Genomic DNA, 21,086 nt, shown 5'->3' with positions numbered 1-21,086 from the left:
TGAATTATTAAGTGATCTAAGTAATATTTGTTTTTCCTCCTTTTCGATAAAAAATAATTAATCGCTTCAAAATCTGAAATTCTATGTCATGAATTTTTTTTTTTATAAACCCTATGAAGCTGCAACCACAACACTATCAACAACCGCTGTGAAAAAAGAGAAAACAAGAGAAGAAGAGACCATTACGAAATGTCATGGCATGGCAGTCTCGACAAACGTCGTCCCGGGATGTTTGTTTTTTATGGTCAAAGCACAAACATGCCGCGTGATACGGCGGTGCCCACGTGGTCATATTTTATGCCATGTCATATTCAGGTGGACGTGGACCCCGCTAGATGTGGACGTCCACGTGGAGTGGTCATCCCCTGAGCCGGCAGCCAGTGCCTAGAGACATATACTGCCACGTCTGGACTGGAGGAGGCGGTGTGAAATGGGTGACTTTCAACTTTGCCTGTCGCCGTCACATTTACTCCGGTTGCTTCCTATGACACGTGGGCTGCTGCCCACTGCGTTTTGGGAGCTCAAGTCGTGGCACTGTCTGATTCATGATTAACATATAACTCTACAGGAACCCATGAACTAAACAGCAGCAAGTAATTTGCATTTTTATAAATAAATAAATAAAAAGCATGCCTTGCAAGCATCTTTGGTAAATACAAGTGAGAAAGGAAAGGCCTTGAGTTGTCATGAGTGAGTGTGCAATGTCCTGTCCCGCGCTCCAATCAGGCATACCATAAAAACGCAAAAGTTGTAAAGTGCATGCGTCATATCTGATCTGATCAATCACCCTAAACGGAATACCTATGCTCTTATAGCCATATGATTCCATTCCTTGACCAACCAAATTACGGCAAAATTACATGCTTGGTTGGGTTGGTACCACTTGGCAAATCAGCTTGTCCAATCCCACCAAAGGGTTTGTTTTTTGTTGCATGGAAAAATGAGGTACAACACGGAAAGCAAATTATATGGATGTGTGCAAGTCTGATTGATACATCGTGCTTCTGAGAAGATAGGGTATAAAAATGAAAAGGCATGGTAAATTAAGGGTTTTTAGATTTAATAGTCTCTTAATTTCGATCTGATTTGTATTTTGATTATTTAATTTTCAAAATTGTTCTTGTGGTCCTTCAATTTTAGTTTCGTTAGGACAAATGATCATGCCTTTAATTTTGTTATCTTTTTCTGTTAAATGCAAGGGCAAAATGATCTTTTTGTATTATTTTTATTTTTTATCATCTAAATATTCCTTTCACTCAAAAAATTAAATAAAAACTTTAAAATCTTCTGAATATTTATAATTTAGCTCAAAAGTGAAACAATTTCTAATTTTGACCCTCAACAATATACCATGTGCCATGCACATGCTCAAATTTAGCAAAAAAAATTAACAAAATTGACGGCATGACCATTTGTCATAACGAAACTGAAGTTAAAAGATCACGAAAACGATTTTGAAAATTAAAAGACCAGAATGTGAATCGGATCAAAATTCAATGACCATCTAAAAACCGGGTAAATTAATTAACAGATTAAACAAGATTTGAGAAAGGATTCAGAAAATCCTCATTTTACCCCAAAAAGATGGGACATTTTGCAGAGAAGGCAGAGAGTGAGCAAAGCAATTGTGCCTTTTCATAAAAGACAAATCTGGTCCCCATAATGAATTGCCTTTTGAACTGGAATTTGATTAACACAAACAAACCGTAATCCAATGGACTATAAAACATGTCTTTTATTTCCTTGGACAAGGACTTGCACTTTAAACGAAATGAAATTTAAAAAGAGAATTGAAAGCATAATCATCCATCTCATTTAAAGTTTAAATGTTGAAGAAATTAGTGTGGGTGGGCCCAACCCAAAGATTATATATGTATTTAAGCAGGGATCTCCCAAACCCAAACCATCTACCATTCAGATTTTGCTCTGCGTGTTCAAGCTTTTAAACAGAGAGAAAGAAAAAGAGAAACCTGCAGTGCAGCAAACAGAACACAACACTTTGTTGTTCCTGACATTTAGTCTTCTTTCCCATCTCTCACTCAGTATTTCTTCTGCCATATCTCTGTTTCATAAGATTTACTCCAAATGACAACTCCATCTCTAGCAGTCTCTCTTCTTCTTTTGTCCCTTCTCCTTTCTGGGGCTCAAGGTATATATTTTTGCAAAACCTAGTTATTAGAAAACTATTTATGTCTATGAAATATTGGTTTCAAATTAGCTCATTTTGGTTTTCTTTTGAAGGGATTCGATTGGAGAAAGGATTCATCTCTGTTGCACAACAGAAAAATAATAATAATTTACAAGTGAGCTCTTCTTTCATGTTCTTTGTAAAATTTTCTCACCATTCAAGATAATTAAAATTTCAGACGTGGAAGAACAATATACGTATATACATGTTTCTCATTCTTCTTCTCTGTGCAAAATATTTTTCTTACATTACTTTCCATAATTTGATTGTTAAATGCAGGAACAGGAAACTGCTTCAATGAAAAGAAGTGCTGGTCCAGGAGAGTCCAGCAGTCTCTGCAAAGATGGTGGAGAGTGTTCATCATCAGGTACCTTGAAGAAAACAGTTTCTAGAGAATCCAAGAAGTCATCACACCACTGGTTACCAAGTATTCATGAAGATTATTATGGACCTAGGACCCACAAACCCAAGCACCATTAGTTTAGTTAATTACCTTCCTAGTTACATTTTATTATATCATTCCATCCTTCTTAATTTTATCCATTTTTTGGCTACTAGAAGAGCTTAGTTAGAGATAGCTAGAAGAATAGGATCAATGTTCTTCAAACTCTTGGGTTTCCAATCTACACAACAATTTTTGTCCCTTCCCGAAACTAATCTGATTAACTTAAGTTCATGCAGTAAATCAAAGACTCATGCATATTACATTACCTTAATTAAGTGGTTTTGATTTGTATTGTTGCAGGAAAGACTAGAAAACTAATCTCTAAGACAGCCTCTAGTGCTGCTACCACAACCACTACCACCCCTTCAAAGGTTGGTTTAATTAGTCAAAATAACAATATACTAATCTCGTATTTAAGTTTAAGTAACAATTGATAGGGGTTAGGTTAGATGTCTCTGATTCTGTGTGATCCATGTACAGAATGACAAGGATGATGGAGGGAACAGAGGTGACCTGGACCCAAAGGGTGAAAAGGTTAATAATAATACACAGCCTGGTGGGGAAGATGGTGATGCGAAAGCTAAGTCATCATCGGTTATTTCAAAGCACCAGGAGCAGGAGGCTGCAGCAGCCCACCAAGTCCAACACTATCCTGACCTCACTGACATGACTGAAATGGACTATTCTCCAGCAAGGAGAAAACCTCCGATACACAACTGAGTCTGTCTGAGTGTAGGGAAAACCCAAAAAGACAAAAATAAAGAAAACACACACAGAAAGTGATCCAAGTCAGTCAGTGTTAGACAAATAAAAGAGGAATATTATATTAGCCAGAGAAGTTGGACAGCATTACAGAAATGCTGCAGAATTTTAGGGCTAGGAATGAATGATTTTGTGTACATAGTAATATATTCTATTGGGATTTTGTTATAACTTGCTTTTAAACTATGGTTTGGATGATGGAGTGATGATTACCACTTTTGTACGGAATAATATTTTTTGCCATAACTTATAAAGATAAATAGATGGTTTGAAGTCTTAAACCAAATTTCAGTGAGTGTTTCTTATCCACACTTTTAATAGATCATGAAATAAATTGGTTAGAACTTGAAGTGCAGTGTTGAGTTCACCGAGTAGGTAGGTGTGTTGTTGATGATCTGCTGCAGTATGTGTTTGTATGTGAGGAGGAGGTGGAGGAGGAGGCTTCCCTTCCCTTTGTGTTCTTTGTTGAGTGAGGGATTGGGCCCACCAGGGATTCTGGAGTGAGCTCACCATGTTTCACATATAACATTGATTGGATGGACGGTGATGGTGTGAGGGGTCAGTGAGTGGCACTATGTTTTTAACATGTGGGCTCTCACATGTTCCTTGTTGGGTCAAATCTGCTGTGGCCCGGACAGCCTAGAGTAACGGTACATCATCATCACCACCACCAAACCTAGTAGTGTGGGCTCATTTGGTTTGGATGATTTGATAATAATAAATAAAATAAAACCCATGAAGCAGTCATCATGAAATGCGTAAATGCTTGAATGCTTGAATGCTTGTAAGGAGAGATTGTTGTTTTCTGACAATATGAATAATATTGAGTTTGGTTCACTGCACTGCACATATGAATGAATAAAATTGGCAAAGAGAAAAGCCATACCATTACCACCAGTCAGTGGCAGACTGGCAGTGGTCCTCCATTTCCAACGTTTTCCGTTAATAGGTTTTGTTGATGAAGCCTGAAGCCAGAAGAAATGCTGATGATGATGAAGATGGACGGTCTGAGTGAGTGAGACACAAACTGGTGTGGTGAAGCCTGAAAGGAAGGGTTGCTGTTGTTGCTGCTGGCTGCTGGCTGCTGGCTGCTCATTTTCCAAGTTCTCGTATCGTATGCCATGGATCAGTTGAGTTCCACCGACGGGCTTCCCACTACCATACACTAGACGGGCCTCATTACACAATTCTCTCTTTATTTCTTCAAGCCCATCCAAGAGGAACCAAAACATACTACCTAAAGTATACGTCAATAAAAACACAACTTCAATAATACGTTTCCATCCAGTTATCTTTTTTTCATTGGCAAATTATTGTGTAAACCAAATGATAATCTAGGTAGAGCCACGCAGACTATTAGAATATTGTTCATATAATTAAGTTTGAGATTGATAAAGAAATGCTAAATTCAGATTTTCAAAGGGTTTCACTTTGGGGTAACAAAAATAGAAGACAACTTCCAATGTTTGGTTTGTGTATGAATAGTGAGTTCCAACTTCCATTCTCAAGCCCTTTTTTTACCTTCTTGAAAATATCGTAACTATAAATCACTTCACCGATTCACGACTTCTTATGTTCCAAGCAAGTAAACATATTATATGACATCTACAAAATAAGCAAATAAAGAAAAATATCTTTGAATATATAATACATTTTGCATATTCCTTATATGTAATTCCTTTATTGGCAATTAAAATCAATTAGTATGAAATATATCCCATATATCTAATATTCTATTTGATGAAATCGTTTGGGAAATGCGAGAGGTTAAAATCTCCTCATCGATTAATGTGGTGCTCAATTAAATAGATACAATATTTGGCCAAAAAAAAGAAAGAAAAATATACCATATGATAAAATAATTAAATATATACCAAACGAATTATAACTATTTGATTGGAATAAGGTTTTTTCATTGCTTGGGAAGAAAGAAAAAGTATACAAAAATGAACCCAGTTGTCGATAGGCAAAAACATCCTCAAACAATTTGACATTTCACTCCTGTCGTCATCCAACCACCTCAGCTTTCACGTTTTGACCCAAAAAAAAAAAAAAACCACGACATCATCTTTGGAAAAAAAAAAAGTGAAAGGCCGATGATGTTCATCAACTGCTCAGAGTCAGAGTCAGACTATAAAAAAGCACACGCGCTCTAATTTTTATTTTCCCCTTCAGTATTCACTGCGAAGAAGCAAGCAGTAAAAAAACCCAAATCCCAACGGTGAAAATCCAGAGGTAAGAATAATATTTACAGGTCGATTGCCACCTGACCACCACCACTCCCCAATTTAGGCATTGTACTTCCCTCCTGCCCCTCCGAGGTGCTCATCCATCGTTTGCCACACAGTGACAGAGCGGGCGACCCAGCCAATTTCAGTGGCGGAGACCATTTTCATATAAACCGCCCCCTCTCTCTCCGAGGGCTTTTGTGTCCTGCTTTTGGGCTATTATTAAGCTTCTCCATCTTCTGGAAGCTTCATCTAGTTGATCTCTTGGCTTAGGTAAGTATGATCATGTCGTGTGTATTGGGGTTTTTCGTTTTTATTTTGATGGGTCAATCGAATTTTTCGTGCTTCTGAGTTTGGTGATTATTGGGTTGGTTTGTCCGTGTATGAATTTTGCCCTTCTGGAGTTTTTAGATATTGAAAGTACGCGGATATTTTCTTTCCGTTTGTTCTTGATTCGGAAAATCCTAAGATTGTTGGTATATAGGCTGTTATTTTCTTACAAAATGCTTTTCCATTCATATCTTTGAGTCATGAATAAAGGTGTTCACTTTACTGAGGTTTTGAGAGATTGCATTCGATGAAAGCAAATTCCAAACGAAAAAAAATAATGTTGTGAATTGAGTTGTTCACATCAAGACCAAAACTCATTGTGGCTGAAAAAGAACATGGTTTGATATGTATGCTGACTAGTGTGGTAATGGATCAAAGTCCAAACGGGTCATAGATGCTGTCAATGAAAAAGTAGAGAAGGAAACTGTGATATAAGTGCTGTTGCTTTCCTTATAGTTCGGATACGGTGTTTGTTTGTGCATCAGATGTGTAGGTTTTGTGCTCAAGATCTCTTTTTGCGTATGGTTTCTTTCATTTGGGGCATTTTAACTGCAATGCATGTCATAACAGTTAGTTGTATGTTTTGCCTTGCACGCGTCAGACTTCATATTGCGTTTAATGCTGTTATCTCAGAATAGAGAGAAATGGTTAATTGACTTGGGTTTTGGAAAATCAAACACATTTCAAATATGTTAGACTGGATATGCCAATTTTTCGTTGGACATTCTTGGTTTTATGGTTTGGGAATTAACTAAGAATTTCTTCCCGTGTGTTTACCACAATTGTGAGCAAGTTGTTAGAGTAAAGCTGGGTATGCCTTATAAAATTAATTGTTTTCTTTTTTCTTTCTCATTTTGTTTTTTCGTATTTGTCTATTATTGCTGCCAATGAATTAAATTAGCTGATTGAATGCTCAAGGAAAAGAAGACAATATTTTTTATTTATACTATCGCTCCTTCGTAGGTTCAGTGTGGTCTGAGAAGAATGGGAAGTAATAGTGCTGAACGCATTCCCATGTGCGAGCAAATTGAAGGGTCTGAAACTACTGTTGAGATAAAAATAAAAACATTGGATTCACAAACCTATACTCTCAGGGTGGATAAACAGGTTGGTACTCTTGTGGCTTTTTTATTATAGCTCCCACTAAGATCTGGCTTTCAGTTATTTGGTTGGCCATTTATATAAAGTTATTTAGTAAGTTTATTGCTTAATAATTCTGTTGCCTTGCTTTTGCTCAGGTGAGCAACAGTTATATTCCTCCTGTACAATCTTCACCGCTGTAATGCATGTGTATTTCTGGTGCATCCGTATAATGTGTGCCCAGCAGCTTGAGATTGCTTCCTTAAGTTAAAACTGTTAATATGTGCGATAATTTGAAATTACTTGTGTATATGCTAGTTTTAAAGATAATTATTGAAACTTATTTGTGAAGCAATATTGCCAGTGAGAACATGCTGGTAGAAAGTTTTTTTGTGGAAGTTTTGCATACTCATTTTAAAATGAACCAAATTCTCTTCTCTCAACTGCAGATGCCAGTTCCCGCCTTGAAAGAGCAGATTGCCTCTGTCACTGGTGTACTATCCGAGCAACAACGACTAATATGCCGAGGAAAAGTTCTAAAGGATGATCAGCTTCTCTCTGCCTATCGTATCCTATTTGGTCTTTTGACTTGTGAAAGAATTTTTGAGTTTTGAAAATCTTGTGGCACTCTCTAGGTTAATTAGGATTTTCTGTTCTTCTGCGTTCTAAACTGGAACTTGCAATAGTGTTAATAGTAGTCGTGTTCGTATGTGTATAATTTTCAATCATAATCAGATTTGCCTTTGCAGCAAGATATGCAACAGAAGATAATTCAATTAGAAGTGAACATAGATAAAGTTACTCAAAATCTCCTATGAAAAATATGAAATAATAATAATGTCAACCATTACTGTGAAAGATAGATTAAGACAACTTTGATATGCTAACTAAACATTTAATCCTAGCTATGTTTCGGGTAATGTTGTGAAAAATCCATTGAACAAATGGGTGGGGGCTTATGACTCCTGTGGTAATGACCTTACCCTGATGCCCAGAGCCAAAGTTCTAACCTCCCTCTCCTCCTTTGGTCTCCTTTTTACGAAAAGTAAAAAAGAATACATTGAACAAATGTCACATACTCTTGCTAAGAGATTTCCTCTATCAATAGCAAAGGTTTAATACTTGCCAGCTCTTTTTCTAGATTAAGTTCGAAAAAAATTAGGCATTATATGAACAAATGCAGCTATGAATATTGTGTGAGATGGGGGTTTATTATTGGTTCCTCTAGTCAACATCATGTTCCCTTTTTCTTTTAAATGAAGTTTCACTCACCAACTTTTCATGTTAAGCATTTGAAAGTATTTTCTTAGAACAGTTTAGATGTTGAAGATGGTCACACCTTACATTTGGTTGTCAGGCAACCTATCCTACCATCACCCGAGGGATTACCAAATCATCCAGGTTGATGTGAAATCAATAAATATAGAGTACTCTTCAATTTTACATGTTGCGTGTTGTTAACATGTTTTAAGTTTGGACACAGTAGTCTGGGTTGTTTGGAAAAATTGGTTATCCAACATGGTAGCAGAGCTTGTTTCTCTTGTAGGTCTTTGGTTCAACTATTAAATCTCACGTGCATTATTTGCATGCTTTCAACTGTGTGCAGGAACTGATCCGGCTTCAAGTACAAGCCGTGGTCAGCATCAAGTTGCCCCTGGTGTGGTTATTGAAACTTTCAGCATGCCTGTTCAAGGGGATGGTTTTCCACCAGAAATCAGTCGGGTGAGTACAGAATAATTTGTATTTCTACTGGTGTAATTATGTCCGATGGTAATGATTTCCTCCCTTATCTCTGCTTCTGAACAGATCATCTCTGCCATTCTCGGCTCTATAGGATTACCAAATATTTCAGGTGGCAGTGAAGGGATTGAAGTCAGGGTAAATTAAAATTTCAAAATTTCAGAAGCTTATCACTTGTATGACTGGAAGTATGGGTTTATATATTTAACTTTCCTAGGCAATGTTCTCTCTCTGCAAAAGCACATACACGTACACACTTCCAAATTAGTACAAAGTATTCACAGTAATGAAAATACTTGACCATGGCTTTGCTTGAGGAAAAGAAAAGGGTAGTTTCTTGGAGGCTGCCGAGAAAAAAAGATCATAATGACGTTCTGACAAAATTGATAGATATTGTGTTTGTGTGTACCTGCATATGTATATCATTTGTTGTTTAAATTTAATGTGCACTTTTATGCTTACATCATTAATCTGGTATTTGGATGGTTGATATGCTGAAGGAACATGGGCCACAGAGGCCAGAAAGGACACCAGGTTTGAGTGGTATGTTTGATTTTTCCCAATTTCAATCTGAACAAGCTGGCCCAAGGGGCCTTTCTGATAGATCAAATGGGACTTTTGGTCATCCAACAGATTTTTCTTTGGGGACTCTACCACCCCTGGCAAGTTTAATGTTTCCAATTCGTTTCATTTGTTTTTATTCTGATTGCCTATTTTAATCTTTAACTTAATGACAAAACAATAATGAAACTATTCTGCTATGTCGGTGGTCTTTGTAGGTAATTCCTGATTCATTGACTACTTTATCCCAATATCTCAGTCATCTGAGGCGTGAATTTGAGGCCATTGGTGAGTTTCTACATACAAGATTTTTTATTGATATGTCATATATGTTTGTTACACACCAATGTTGATGGTTTGCTGAGATAATTTGAACACTCATTTACCAACAGCCAGAGATGGGGAAAGGGGTCAAACAGCTGCTACTCTTAGGACTGAAGAAAGTTCCAATGCCTCATCACATACAGGGGCAAGGCAAGAGGGGCTCCCCTCACCTGCATCGTTGGCAGAAGTCATGCGTTCTACTCGACTACTACTCCTTGAACAAGTTGGAGAATCCCTACTTGTGCGTTCTTAAGTGTTATTGTAATTTTTCGCTATATTATTTCAAGTATATAATTTGGTGTTCCAATTTTGACAACTTGTGCTATTAGTTTGATTTTTCTTTAGTTCTCATAAGTGACTAATTTTATTGTTTGAAAGCAGAAGAGTGTAGTTACTGTGATCCTATAATAGCTAAAAGCTTTCAGCTGTTTGATTTATCATGTTAAACAAAAGACATTGCGATTTTTCATGTTAAATCTTGGCAGCAATTTGCAAGCCAACTGGAGAATCAAGTGAATGTGACTGATCCATCAGCAAGGTTCAGTGCCCAATCTAGTGCGTCAAGAACTGGAGCTTTGTTTCACAACCTTGGCGCCTTTTTACTTGAACTTGGTCGTACAACCATGACATTGCAACTAGGTCAAACACCGGTAGTGTTCTGGAATGATAATTTCCTTGTTTTGTCATCTTGTCCATTTAGATGTTGCTGACCTATAAAACTTGCTCAGACTCTGACTCATCTCTCATGCAGTCTGACGCGGTGGTTAATGCTGGACCTGCAGTTTTCATATCCCCGACTGGCCCTAATCCGATAATGGTTCAGGCAATTTTCTAAACACTTAATTCATACTTCTCTTTTGAAAATAGTTCTATTTGTACTGATTGAAGCTGAATCATACTTGGCCAGCCGCTTCCTTTCCAATCAGGAATGAGCTTTGGTGCCATCCCCATGGGAGCTGTGCAGCCTGGTTCTGGTCTTGTTAATGGACTTGGTACTGGTTTTGTTCCAAGGCGTATTGATATACAAATACGAAGAGGTACCTTTTATAATTTATTCCCTGGCTATTTCCATTCATGTTCTGTTTAATTTTGTTTGATGTAAAATATATGTTGATTTTAAGCACTATTCATTTTACGCATAAGGTTCATCAGCAACAACGCCCAATGTCACTAGGGAGGAACATGGGGATACTCAGCAGCCTTCAGGGCAAAGAAACCCAGCAAGCTCTGGTGGTGAAAATCCTACTAATCAAGCTACTTCAAGGGTCTCAGATGGTCCAGCTTTTGCTGGAGATTCAACTGTACGGATAGTGCCACTTAGGACCATGGTTGCAGCAGTACCTGCACCTCTCAGTCGCCTACCATCTGATTCTTCTGGTAATTCGATAGGGTTATACTATCCATTACTTGGAAGGCTTCAACATGTAGCTTCTGGACAGGTGAGTGGTGAACGAGGAACTCTAGCTTCTGGAGATCGTCCTCCTGCCGGTCTCCATGCTGATCAGCAATCTTCGGAATCTGCAGTAGAACAGCAAAACGTTGGAGGTCCTGCAAGAGAGGGTAATATTACTTTCTGGCGGTTCCAGGGGAAGAGAATTTGTTTTCTGGCTCCGCCAGTGAATATACCATGCAACATAGTAGTTGAATCATACTTTTAGTACATAAATTTCACAATAATGGAAGGCTGAAATTGTTTTAAGCCATTGGAGTGAAGAGGGTGAGTCCTTGGTTTGGGTGGCATTGGGGTTGGGTGGATGATGGGAAGATCCTAGTTTATAATCTTCTTGTAAGAAGAGAAGGAAGGAAAGGGAGATCAAAAGAGAGAGAGAAAAAAAGAATATAATAAGAATAGTTGATATTAATATGCTAAACTAGTATATGAAGTACAGCTAAGGTAAGTTGCCACATAGACCATACAATCATATTTGTAGGGTTTATTCTTTCACTTGTTACGTCTAAAAGTAAGATTACATTTTATTGTTTGTCCAACCAAAAGTCATGATGTGCATCGAGTCATTGAATTTAATCTTTATTCATTTGCTTTACTAATATGTGCTGAAAGAAGAAACAAAAGTTCCTTAGATATTTTTTTTTTTGTTTGTTTTTGTTTTAGAAACTGCGTGTCTTAATTTGTTATCATATGTGACTTGTGAAGTGGCTATAGAAATGGTTGCTTTTAACAAATAATAATGTGTAGCTCATCTGAGGTCTTACTCACAAGAGTTGAATTAGGCGGTAGCTCATCCAAACACTGGATTTGAGTTTGTTTATCTCTTCTAATGTAGTTAACCAGGGCGGTGAAGTTGCTATCATAAGTTGAATAATTCATTAGTGCCTGTTTCCCGCAGGATCAACTCCCAATTTAAGGCAGGAGCCATCTATTGCACGGAGTGTCAGTGTCAACATTTTATCAGCTGGAGGAACCCAAAACAACCAAGAATCTGAGAGACAGATCCCAAGCGGCATTTTACAGTTTATAAGGAACCTCTTTCCTGGTGGTGAAATTCATGTAGAAGATGGCAGTGCAGAGGGATTGACTACAGGTTCTGTATCAGATCAGGCAAGGACATCGAGTGGTGTTGTGGGTGCACAAGAAGCCGAACCGAGGGTTACTGATGAAGGACTATTTTTGTCTAATTTGCTTCATCAAATCATGCCATTCATATCTCAAGCATCGGGGGGAGAGCCAGGTCTTGTACCTACAGCAGTGGCAAATTCTTCTGAGCACAGAATGGCCCAAGATTCTTCCACCAGGGTATGCATGCTACACCTGTTGTCATTGTCATGGCATTTCACGCCTCATGTTTTAACAGGTTTTGGATTTCTAGTTTTATTAAGTCAGTGCTCTCTTTCTTCTTTTTTTTTTTGGGTCAAAGCACTCTTTCTTCGTAACGGCCAAACAAAGCATGGGCTGCTACGCCTAAAGTTGTAAATCTTGATGTTACTCTGAAATGAAAGTTTAATTAATTGATAAAAAACATGAAGAGAAGTATGTGTTTTTTGCAGGCTGAGAACTCCAATGTTGGGACATCCCGTCAGCGGAGTGATTGCGAACCAAATCCTCCTAGTTCAAAACGACAAAAGGTGGTGATGATGAAAGTCTTAATCCATTTTCTTTTCTTTATTGTACCTTTTATCTTTGTTGTTTGTTTTTACTGATGTTTATAAGTAGTATGGCTTTTTTCAATGCAGATGGAGTGAGTTATGATTAGAGGGTTTGAGCACCGGCATTGGTATCCATGGTCTGGCAAAAGTGAAGAGTTTTCTTGAGTATAGTCGTTGAAGTATCAATCTTTGTTTTTCACCTTAAAGCGAGAGACTCTGTAAAATTTCTCGAGTTCCTGTTGAGACATAGTTTTGATGATCCCTATAATATTAGTGTTTATTACATTAAGCCTGAATTTCACATGCAACATGTGATCGATCGATCTTAACGGATAATTGGTAGAGGAGCAGGGTGACGTTTGGAGTCATACCTTTGCTGTGACGGAAAATGGGAGCCCTTGCTGTTGTCAGAATTTGTTTAGCAGCATTGAAATGTACTTTATAATTGTTTTGCGTCACTGGATATTTTCCATATATGTACAGAAGAGAAGCTTTAAACAATATTTCATGAAATGAAAAGGTCAAAGGTCTATTGAAGCTGAGGAGAGAGTTCTCCACCAAAGGCAGATGCCTTCTTATTTCTACCAAGTGTGTGGATTTTCCAATTTTACTCATTGACACATGAAAGTATGATAAATTGGTAATGAATAAACTTCGTTTAGATGAGTGTAAAGAAAGCTTTAAACATATCAACTTTTACAAATGTTAATCATTATGCGTCGTATCAAGGTGATTAATGAAAAAACTACACCAAAAAGCATGTGTGGTGTGGGGTTAGGTAGCCTTCTAATTGCACCAAAAACTGAAAGAAAAACAATAAAAGGCCTTTTGGGAATTATTGAGGAAGAAGACAGAAAACCAAGGCCCCGTGTAGTTGGAGGCTCATATGAAATCCGGCCCAACTTGGCCCAAATAAAGAGCCACCCATATTGGGCCAAACTCACCCGAATGGCGCCCTTATAAGTTATAGAGGTTATTTCAACAAGACGCATGTGGCGCACGCAAACTAGGGTTAGCGTTTGTTTTGTTGCACCGAACGTTAATTCGCCTCCTCTGAAAGACCGCCCCTCAACTCCTTGAGAGCTATCAATCAATCATGGCCGAACAGGTCGGTTCTCTATCTCTATCTTGCTGCTTTTTATTCTATCCTAGAACTTTGGTCTTTGGTTCATTTTAACAGTGCTTTCATTTTTATTTTTATTTTATAATACATTTGGTTTCAGACTGAGAAGGCGTTTCTGAAGCAGCCCAAAGTGTTCATCAGGTAGCTAGTCGAAGAAACTTCGTTTAAAAAAATATATTTATCTTCCATGAAGTTTTGATTGTGTTTAATTTTTCTGCACTATCATGCTTTTACTTTTGGGTTTTATGTTATTCATTCTTCTATTTGTGTTGTAATTAATTAGCTCGAAGAAATCTGGGAAGGGGAAGAGACCTGGAAAGGGTGGAAACCGTTTCTGGAAGAGCGTTGGGCTTGGTTTCAAGACCCCCAGGGAAGCCATTGAAGGTCTCTCTCTCTCTCTCTCTCTCTCTACTTATTTATCTTATATTTGTTTATATATGGGTAGTGGACCGTTCAAGCTATGCAATGTGATGAAAATGAACTAGGGTTTTAGTTTGACTGATTGATTTGTAATTTTGCATATGCATGTGGATAGTGATAGGCCTTCAATTTGTGGGTTAATTGGGAAGTGGCCTCTGAGTATTGCTGCATTGCCGTTTTTAAGTTTGATTTGCATTCTTTAAGATATGTACTTTCATGAGCGTATAAAACTAACTTTTGATTAGAAAATTATGTAAACTTAGAGACAGTTTTGTGTGGATGACTTCTATTAGAGAAATTCATTGCTTATTTGTTCTGATCTCTGAAGTTTGGGTTATATTTCTTACTTCAAATTGAGCCTACTCCAATTGTCTCTTTTTGGCCGTAATATTCTACGTGTTATGGTATTTGCTGATACGAATGCTCTACATTTTATTTTTGTTTCTTACAGGGACTTATATTGATAAGAAATGCCCATTCACTGGAAATGTTTCTATCAGGGGCCGTATCTTGGCTGGCACTTGCCACAGTGCTAAGATGAACAAAACAATCATCATTCGACGGAATTATCTACATTACATCAAGAAATACCAAAGGCATGATTCTTGTATTCATGTGTTGTCTTTCTATATAATTTCTGCTGTCATTTTGGGGAAAAAAAGGGCTTCATGTTTTTTGTTGTTCTGAAATCTTTTTCTTTTTTGTTGCTTGCTTAAGGTATGAGAAGAGACACTCGAACATACCTGCGCATGTGTCTCCGTGCTTCCGTGTGAAAGAAGGGGATCATGTTACCATCGGACAGTGCAGGTCATATGCCTTACAAGCTCTTCTTCTCTTCACTGCCTCCTTATGAATATACTTTGGCCTGTGGGCAACACTCTCATTTCTGTTTGTTTGTTGATTTGTTTTCCGATTGTTCAGGCCATTGTCCAAGACTAAGAGGTTCAATGTCTTGAAGGTGACCCCTGCTGGATCTTCTGGTGCTGGCAAGAAGGCTTTCACTGGAATTTGATTTGGTATCTGATTTTTGTGGTAGGCTGGTGCTGAAGGCATTTTTGGTTTTGGCAAGCTGATTATGTTATAGACTTGAGGAGATATAGTAGCTTTCCCCTGTTCTCACCCACCTTCTTCTCCCCATCGATTTTTGATGTAATGGTTAAATTTTGTGGTTTTGAAGATCCCCATGGTATCAAAATAGGCATATTTCAATTGTTTGTTTCCCAATCCAGGATACTAATAATTTGCATCATCTATAGTGTCCTTTGAGATGAAATGACTAATGCACCTTGCTAGAAAATGCTAATGTTATGAGTTATTTTTTGGATGGACATGCTTGGGCACAAGTTCTTATTGCATATGTTCTGTAGTGGAGTCCGATGAACATTCTAATTATGTCATTGTAGTTGCAGCTGTTACCACAGCCACCAGGTCTGCCGTGTGCGTGCTAGTACTGCACCACCCCGGCTACTGAAACGATGGCTAATTTTGTTCTGTTAATGGTGCGAGTTGAGTGCATACCAAGTGGTCTTTGTGGAAGCCCAAAAATAAAATGGTATGGGCAGCAAAGCGGGTATGAAATTCTTGTTTACGATAAAGCCAACCCAGCTACCACACTAATCCAACCCAAGAAATAATAAGGCCCATATCTCTCAACCCAAGTTAATGGCTTTGCAGGATGGGCAACACCACCGCAAGCTGCACTAATAATATCCGGTGGACAAGGTTGTGCCACGTCAGGATGCACCCACTGACACCAGCCCACGTATTGGTCTCACTTGGTGTTGAGTAAGCAAGCAGCCTACTAGGAAGATTCCTTTTTTAAAGTATAAAAAAAGTTTCCTGAAGAAGAAGAAGAGCTCCTCCTTTCTTTGGCTTTGCTTGATTGACTTTCTCATGGAAAAAGTGCTTGAGTATGACACCAATAATAATAATAAAGCATGGAAACCTAACCCCATTTTTTTAAATAATGAAGCTTTTTTAGGCAAACTGAAAATAATTGCCAATGGTTCCTACCAAAGTGGTAGTGGATTCTCCCTTCCTCCATCACATTCAGATTCGAAATTTAAAGGATTTCTTTCCTCTCTAATGTGATCAATAATAATAATAATAAATTGAAGACCAATAATAATAATAATAATAATAATAATTAATTGACGGGAAATTACAAGTCTAGTGCAGTGAGTTGTGAAAATAATTGAATTTAAAATGTAAAAAAGATGGTGTTAGTGGGCAAGTTGTAGAGAAGTGGATGGTATTGTAGACCTCCGTTGAAAGTTGAAAGAGGCAAAGGGCAAGCAAAACATAATAATATCAGCTCCTCCTTACATGCATCATCATTTTCCCATTTAATTCACTTTCAAACTTTTTGGAGGAATTATTTGCCCCATTTAAACAAAAACAAACTTCCTAATATAACTTGTCTTTTAACTTAGTAATTAGGCTTGAGACAAATCATGGTTTTGCAGATAATGTCTCAAACCTACCCACTCCTACTCGTTTGTCTTGTGCTTTATTTATAACAAAACCTAGCATATATCTTGGAAAACTATCCAAACCCCATCTTCAGATTTTTTTTAAATTATTAATTCTGGCAAGCAAAACCTTTCTTGAATTATTTTACTTGTTAAATAAGCATGCCAATATAATATTAGTGCACTTAAAAAATAAATTCCACTGTTGTGATTGTGAATGAATGTGAAACGAAAGGCAGATGTGCTTATTATGACCAAAAAGAAAGGCAGATGTGTCCATCGAAAAAAAGAAAAGAAAAAGAAAGGCATATGATGGTGGATCGGATATGCGCAACGCATCCAATCCAATAATATCTTGTCAAAAAGGGTTTATGAAGCCACGGATTTTACTGGTGGTTAAGACTTAAAGACCACATTCATGAATTATATTAGTGGTTAAGAAATACGTTATCAAATGGGACACCTTTTTGTTTCCTTTAGATGTCATATTCATTAATCATTCATTCCTCTCATTTTAGTCAAATTAATACATTTTTGAATTGCCAAAAATATTCTGAATATTGAATTACAGTTTTTTATTTAGCAAATGAAAGCACTTGGATTTTTTGTTTTTTGTTTTTTGGGTCTGCATTTCAGTATTGAAAATGAGGAAAAGAGAGAATAATATCAAAGAACCCAGCAAACAAACTGATTTTCAGCCACGCTTTCACAGAAAAATCTGGAATTCTCTCTCTCTCTCTCTCTCTCTCTCTCTCTCTCTCAGAATACTACTACAATAAACAGAGGCCCTCATTACACTCCAATATTTTCAGAATCTTCTCACCACAAATTTATCTTTCTTTTTCTCTGCATCTTCTACTACTTTCCGATTCCCTCAGCAACTCGCTAAGAAACTGAGCACTAAGAAGAGCACACCCATTATCATTTTCATCATAAGCATGTGCTTGATAGACGCAGAACAGCTTGGTCAAGAAATGGGGAATATGGAGAATAATAACATCAATACCAACAACAATAACAAGCAGTGGCCTTTGCAATGTGAAATCTTGCACAACCAGACGGACAATTTGGACAAGGAAACTCCTTCGATCAGCTCCAGTCTTCAGAAAACCATGTTAAACTCATTTCAAGTAAAAATTCTTCTTCTTTGACTGCTTAGCTTTATTGGGGTTGTCTCAATTTTGTAACTTTTTAGGATCATTCGGTTGAAATTGAGTTCTGGGTCTTTGTTTTCTTATGTGATGATGATTGACAAAACTTTCTTTTGCCGGTCTTTCTTTGTGATTTTTTTTTCTTTCTGTAATTGGATTTGTGTGTAGTTGGTCGTGGTCCGGTTGTTGCTCTTTATGTTTTTTTCAATCATTTGGCCTGTCGTGATTACAATTTCATTTTTGTATCTCTGCACTATTCAATAATTTTACTTAGACTACAAAATTTTACTGTTGTCATTAGTTTATACTGCATCATGCACGAAAGTTTTCTGCTTGAATTCCTATTTTCTTAATCATGCTCTGCTAATTTTCAGTTCATTTTGGGAAACAGTTGTTTTGGAAATTGTTTTTCCTATTTAGTAAGCTAAGCTGCAATTCTTTGTTTTGCTTTCACTTGTCGGAAGGTGATTCATTTACAAAAATTATTTACTTCCTTATCGTGCTCTGCACAGCCGGATGGTGATGACTAACGTTCTTGCTTTTCAAGGGTTTTTTTTGATTGGATTGTGTTGTAGTGGATCTCTTCTTTTATTATCTGCTCCTGGAGTTCCTTGTCTTGTATTACATTTTATGTTACTCTTTATGCGTTGACAGATTTTGATATTTCACAACATTATACAGTTTTTCAATATCCCACAATTTTGTGGGAAACCCGATGATGTTGATGTTTCGATGCAATGTAAACTTTTGTGATTGATTTGAGTTTCATTTTCTGGTTTGAGAACATTTTTTCCAAGGAGAGTGTTGATATTATACTTGGAAAAAAAATTTCCTAATTTACTTTCTTGTGTTTCCGAAATCTGTTTCCTTGACCTGTTAACTTGCAATCCGTCACATTCTGATTCAAGTTCCATCATGTTGTTGGTCTTTTAGCTCGAAAGCATATGTGAGGATACAGTGGTTGTAGACAGAAAACAGAGCCTGCTGAACTTGTTCCCTTCCCTTCGGTCAGGAGAGTGGTCTGATATTGGGGGTCGAACCCATATGGAGGATACTCATATATGCATTGGTGACTTAGCTAAAAAGTTTGATTATAATGTACTCAGTGAGGGAGCTATCTCCTTCTATGGTGTAAGTTTTCTCACCTTCTTCCATTGTATAACAATTCCAACCATCCCCAACACTTCTCAAGGTTTGGTTACAATGAGAACAATTATATGAAGAAAGGCTTTTTGGACAATTTCTAAATAGTTCAATCAAAATTTTACAACTTTAAGGGTACTTGCAACAGTTTAATGAAAGCTCATGCATAACAATCCAGACTCTTTATTTTATCAGATTTTGATGATGTAAATGGCAATTTAAAAAATAAAAAACAGGTATTTGATGGCCATGGAGGAAAGGATGCAGCACAATTTGTTCGTGACAATTTGCCAAGAGTAGTTGTTGAGGATGCTGACTTTCCATTAGAACTTGAAAAGGTGATAACAAGGTCATTTATGGAGACAGACGCTGCATTTGCAAAAACGTGCTCCCTTGAGTCTTCCCATGCATCTGGAACAACTGCACTCACTGCAATGATATTTGGGAGGTAAGGGGACTCTTTCTTCCGGTGTAGGTTGACTGTCATCTGTAATAAAGGTGTTGACTTACAACAGTAATGTCTTAAATAATCATTACTGCAAGGCCATCAGATTAAAGAATAAGAGAAAATCTAATCAGCTAATTCGTGCGGTGTCATGCTGAAGAATGAATTGTGTCTGTTGCATGAGCAAAACAAGAAAAAAAAAGTAGTAAAGAAAACTGATGTTGTGTGACCCAATCTTGGTCGCAACTCGGGATTAGTGAGATTGAAGACTGAATTGATCATAATGGCTCAGAATGACCGCACCCTATATCTCCCCATTTGATTTAATTATCTTACATCTATGCACTTTTGGCTATTCTCATGCCCCGTTCTTGGGACTGCTTACTTTGTTTTTATCAGACCTTTTGTGTGACAACTAGTCTGCTTCAGCTTATAATTACCCTTTTGGACAGGTCTTTGCTTGTGGCAAATGCTGGAGATTGCCGGGCTGTATTGTCACGATGTGGAGCGGCTGTAGAAATGTCAAAAGATCATAGGCCCTGCTGCACAAAAGAAAGAATGCGGATTGAATCCTTGGGTGGATATATTGATGATGGTTATCTAAATGGTCAGTTAGGTGTCACCCGTGCATTAGGTGATTGGCATCTTGAAGGAATGAAGGCTGGGGGTGAAAGGGGAGGACCCTTAAGTGCTGAACCAGAACTTAAATTAATGACACTGACCAAGGATGATGAGTTTTTGATCATTGGTAGTGATGGAATATGGGAGATGTTCACCAGCCAAAATGCTGTTGATTTTGCTCGAAGGAGACTCCAAGAGCACAATGATGTGAAGTTGTGCTGCAAGGAAATAGTAGAGGAGGCAATAAAGCGTGGAGCAAGCGATAATTTGACACTGGTTATGGTGAGTTTCCACTTGGAGCCTCCTCCACATGTGGTGGTAGAGAGGTCTAGAGTCAGACGAAGCATTTCTGCTGAAGGACTTCAGAATCTCAAATTCTTCTTAGAAGAATAGAATTACTTGTTTATTAGTTGATGTTCCCTTGATGGGCAAAGGTTCGAACCGGTAGCAATAATACTTAGAAAATGGATGGGAGTTCGGCTTGTGTATATATATATTCATCCAGAAAGGGACTGCCACTTTGCTTCCTTCTATATCCGGTGCATCAATCTGTTCCAGAGAAGATGGAAGGATAAAGAAGACATTCGTATCATCAGGCTTTGGAATAACCACTTGTACCCTATTGGCAGAGAATGGAGTTAAAATCTTATTTTGTGTTGTATAACTGAGGTAGACAGGCAGGTCTGATTTTGTGGAGAGGCTGTTCTGTTATTGTACCTTTGTTTTTCAAGGTATATGCAGATGTGTAGTGTACATTTATTTGTCAGAACTCCTTCCATGTCTTGTAATACTTATAATTGTTATACAAAGTCCAAGGTTTAAGCTTCACTTCGTTATAAAACTGTGCGTGCGTTCCTTTGCTCTTGATGATCGGAATTGTTGACCTTTGTGGAGTTTTCTGATCATCCTACTGGTTTTTGAATGTATTATGTAACCAGAAAAGCCAGCG

General features: G+C 37.6%; 4 protein-coding genes across 6 annotated transcripts; all 4 read left to right on the top strand.

Annotated features, from left to right (window-relative positions):
- The first annotated feature begins 1,893 nt into the window (after window positions 1-1,893).
- On the top strand, window positions 1,894-3,651 carry LOC117634690. The gene is made up of 5 exons (XM_034368878.1): window positions 1,894-2,149; window positions 2,242-2,303; window positions 2,468-2,555; window positions 2,934-3,004; window positions 3,114-3,651. Exons 1-5 carry the CDS (start codon window positions 2,086-2,088, stop codon window positions 3,351-3,353), a joined length of 525 nt encoding a protein of 174 aa, XP_034224769.1. The 5' UTR covers window positions 1,894-2,085; the 3' UTR covers window positions 3,354-3,651.
- Window positions 3,652-5,606: 1,955 nt separating this feature from the next.
- On the top strand, window positions 5,607-13,325 carry LOC117633612 (ubiquitin-like domain-containing protein CIP73). 3 transcript variants are annotated; one of them, XM_034367270.1, is made up of 16 exons: window positions 5,607-5,896; window positions 6,917-7,060; window positions 7,483-7,600; window positions 8,354-8,434; window positions 8,640-8,755; window positions 8,840-8,911; window positions 9,274-9,435; window positions 9,553-9,622; window positions 9,727-9,899; window positions 10,144-10,308; window positions 10,410-10,481; window positions 10,566-10,695; window positions 10,802-11,218; window positions 12,007-12,413; window positions 12,665-12,742; window positions 12,851-13,325. In XM_034367270.1, exons 2-16 carry the CDS (start codon window positions 6,938-6,940, stop codon window positions 12,857-12,859), a joined length of 2,193 nt encoding a protein of 730 aa, XP_034223161.1. In that variant the 5' UTR covers window positions 5,607-5,896; window positions 6,917-6,937; the 3' UTR covers window positions 12,860-13,325. The 3 variants fall into 3 exon arrangements, with proteins under 3 accessions (XP_034223161.1, XP_034223162.1, XP_034223163.1); XM_034367271.1 differs by having other exon boundaries at window positions 5,663-5,896; window positions 6,923-7,060; XM_034367272.1 differs by lacking the exon at window positions 8,840-8,911 and having other exon boundaries at window positions 5,663-5,896.
- Window positions 13,326-13,741: 416 nt separating this feature from the next.
- LOC117633613 (40S ribosomal protein S11) lies at window positions 13,742-15,630 on the top strand. Its single transcript, XM_034367273.1, has 6 exons — window positions 13,742-13,871; window positions 13,987-14,027; window positions 14,170-14,270; window positions 14,758-14,902; window positions 15,024-15,113; window positions 15,228-15,630. Exons 1-6 carry the CDS (start codon window positions 13,860-13,862, stop codon window positions 15,316-15,318), a joined length of 480 nt encoding a protein of 159 aa, XP_034223164.1. The 5' UTR covers window positions 13,742-13,859; the 3' UTR covers window positions 15,319-15,630.
- A 1,723-nt stretch (window positions 15,631-17,353) lies between these two features.
- On the top strand, window positions 17,354-20,978 carry LOC117635635 (probable protein phosphatase 2C 27). The gene is made up of 4 exons (XM_034369972.1): window positions 17,354-17,907; window positions 18,862-19,059; window positions 19,308-19,519; window positions 19,969-20,978. The coding sequence occupies exons 1-4, from the start codon at window positions 17,716-17,718 to the stop codon at window positions 20,528-20,530; spliced, it is 1,164 nt and encodes a 387-aa protein (XP_034225863.1). The 5' UTR covers window positions 17,354-17,715; the 3' UTR covers window positions 20,531-20,978.
- The last annotated feature ends 108 nt before the right edge of the window (window positions 20,979-21,086 follow it).

Source organism: Prunus dulcis, chromosome 7 (assembly GCF_902201215.1).
Source record: "Prunus dulcis chromosome 7, ALMONDv2, whole genome shotgun sequence".
Classification (NCBI taxonomy): domain Eukaryota; kingdom Viridiplantae; phylum Streptophyta; class Magnoliopsida; order Rosales; family Rosaceae; genus Prunus; species Prunus dulcis.
Note: the sequence above shows the minus strand (reverse complement) of the source record. Positions and strands in the feature narration are given on the sequence as shown.

Coding starts and splice junctions, on each gene's coding strand:
- LOC117633612 (XM_034367270.1), top strand. CDS start 6,938: ATGGGAAGTAATAGTGCTGAACGCATTCCCATGTGCGAGCAAATTGAA. Junction 7,061..7,482: donor CTCTCAGGGTGGATAAACAG/GTTGGTACTCTT, acceptor TCTCAACTGCAG/ATGCCAGTTCCCGCCTTGAA. Junction 8,756..8,839: donor TTCCACCAGAAATCAGTCGG/GTGAGTACAGAA, acceptor GCTTCTGAACAG/ATCATCTCTGCCATTCTCGG.
- LOC117634690 (XM_034368878.1), top strand. CDS start 2,086: ATGACAACTCCATCTCTAGCAGTCTCTCTTCTTCTTTTGTCCCTTCTC. Junction 2,150..2,241: donor TCTCCTTTCTGGGGCTCAAG/GTATATATTTTT, acceptor TTTCTTTTGAAG/GGATTCGATTGGAGAAAGGA. Junction 3,005..3,113: donor CCACTACCACCCCTTCAAAG/GTTGGTTTAATT, acceptor ATCCATGTACAG/AATGACAAGGATGATGGAGG.
- LOC117633613 (XM_034367273.1), top strand. Junction 14,903..15,023: donor TACATCAAGAAATACCAAAG/GCATGATTCTTG, acceptor TGCTTGCTTAAG/GTATGAGAAGAGACACTCGA. Junction 15,114..15,227: donor GTTACCATCGGACAGTGCAG/GTCATATGCCTT, acceptor CCGATTGTTCAG/GCCATTGTCCAAGACTAAGA.
- LOC117635635 (XM_034369972.1), top strand. CDS start 17,716: ATGTGCTTGATAGACGCAGAACAGCTTGGTCAAGAAATGGGGAATATG. Junction 17,908..18,861: donor CCATGTTAAACTCATTTCAA/GTAAAAATTCTT, acceptor TTGGTCTTTTAG/CTCGAAAGCATATGTGAGGA. Junction 19,520..19,968: donor ACTGCAATGATATTTGGGAG/GTAAGGGGACTC, acceptor CCTTTTGGACAG/GTCTTTGCTTGTGGCAAATG.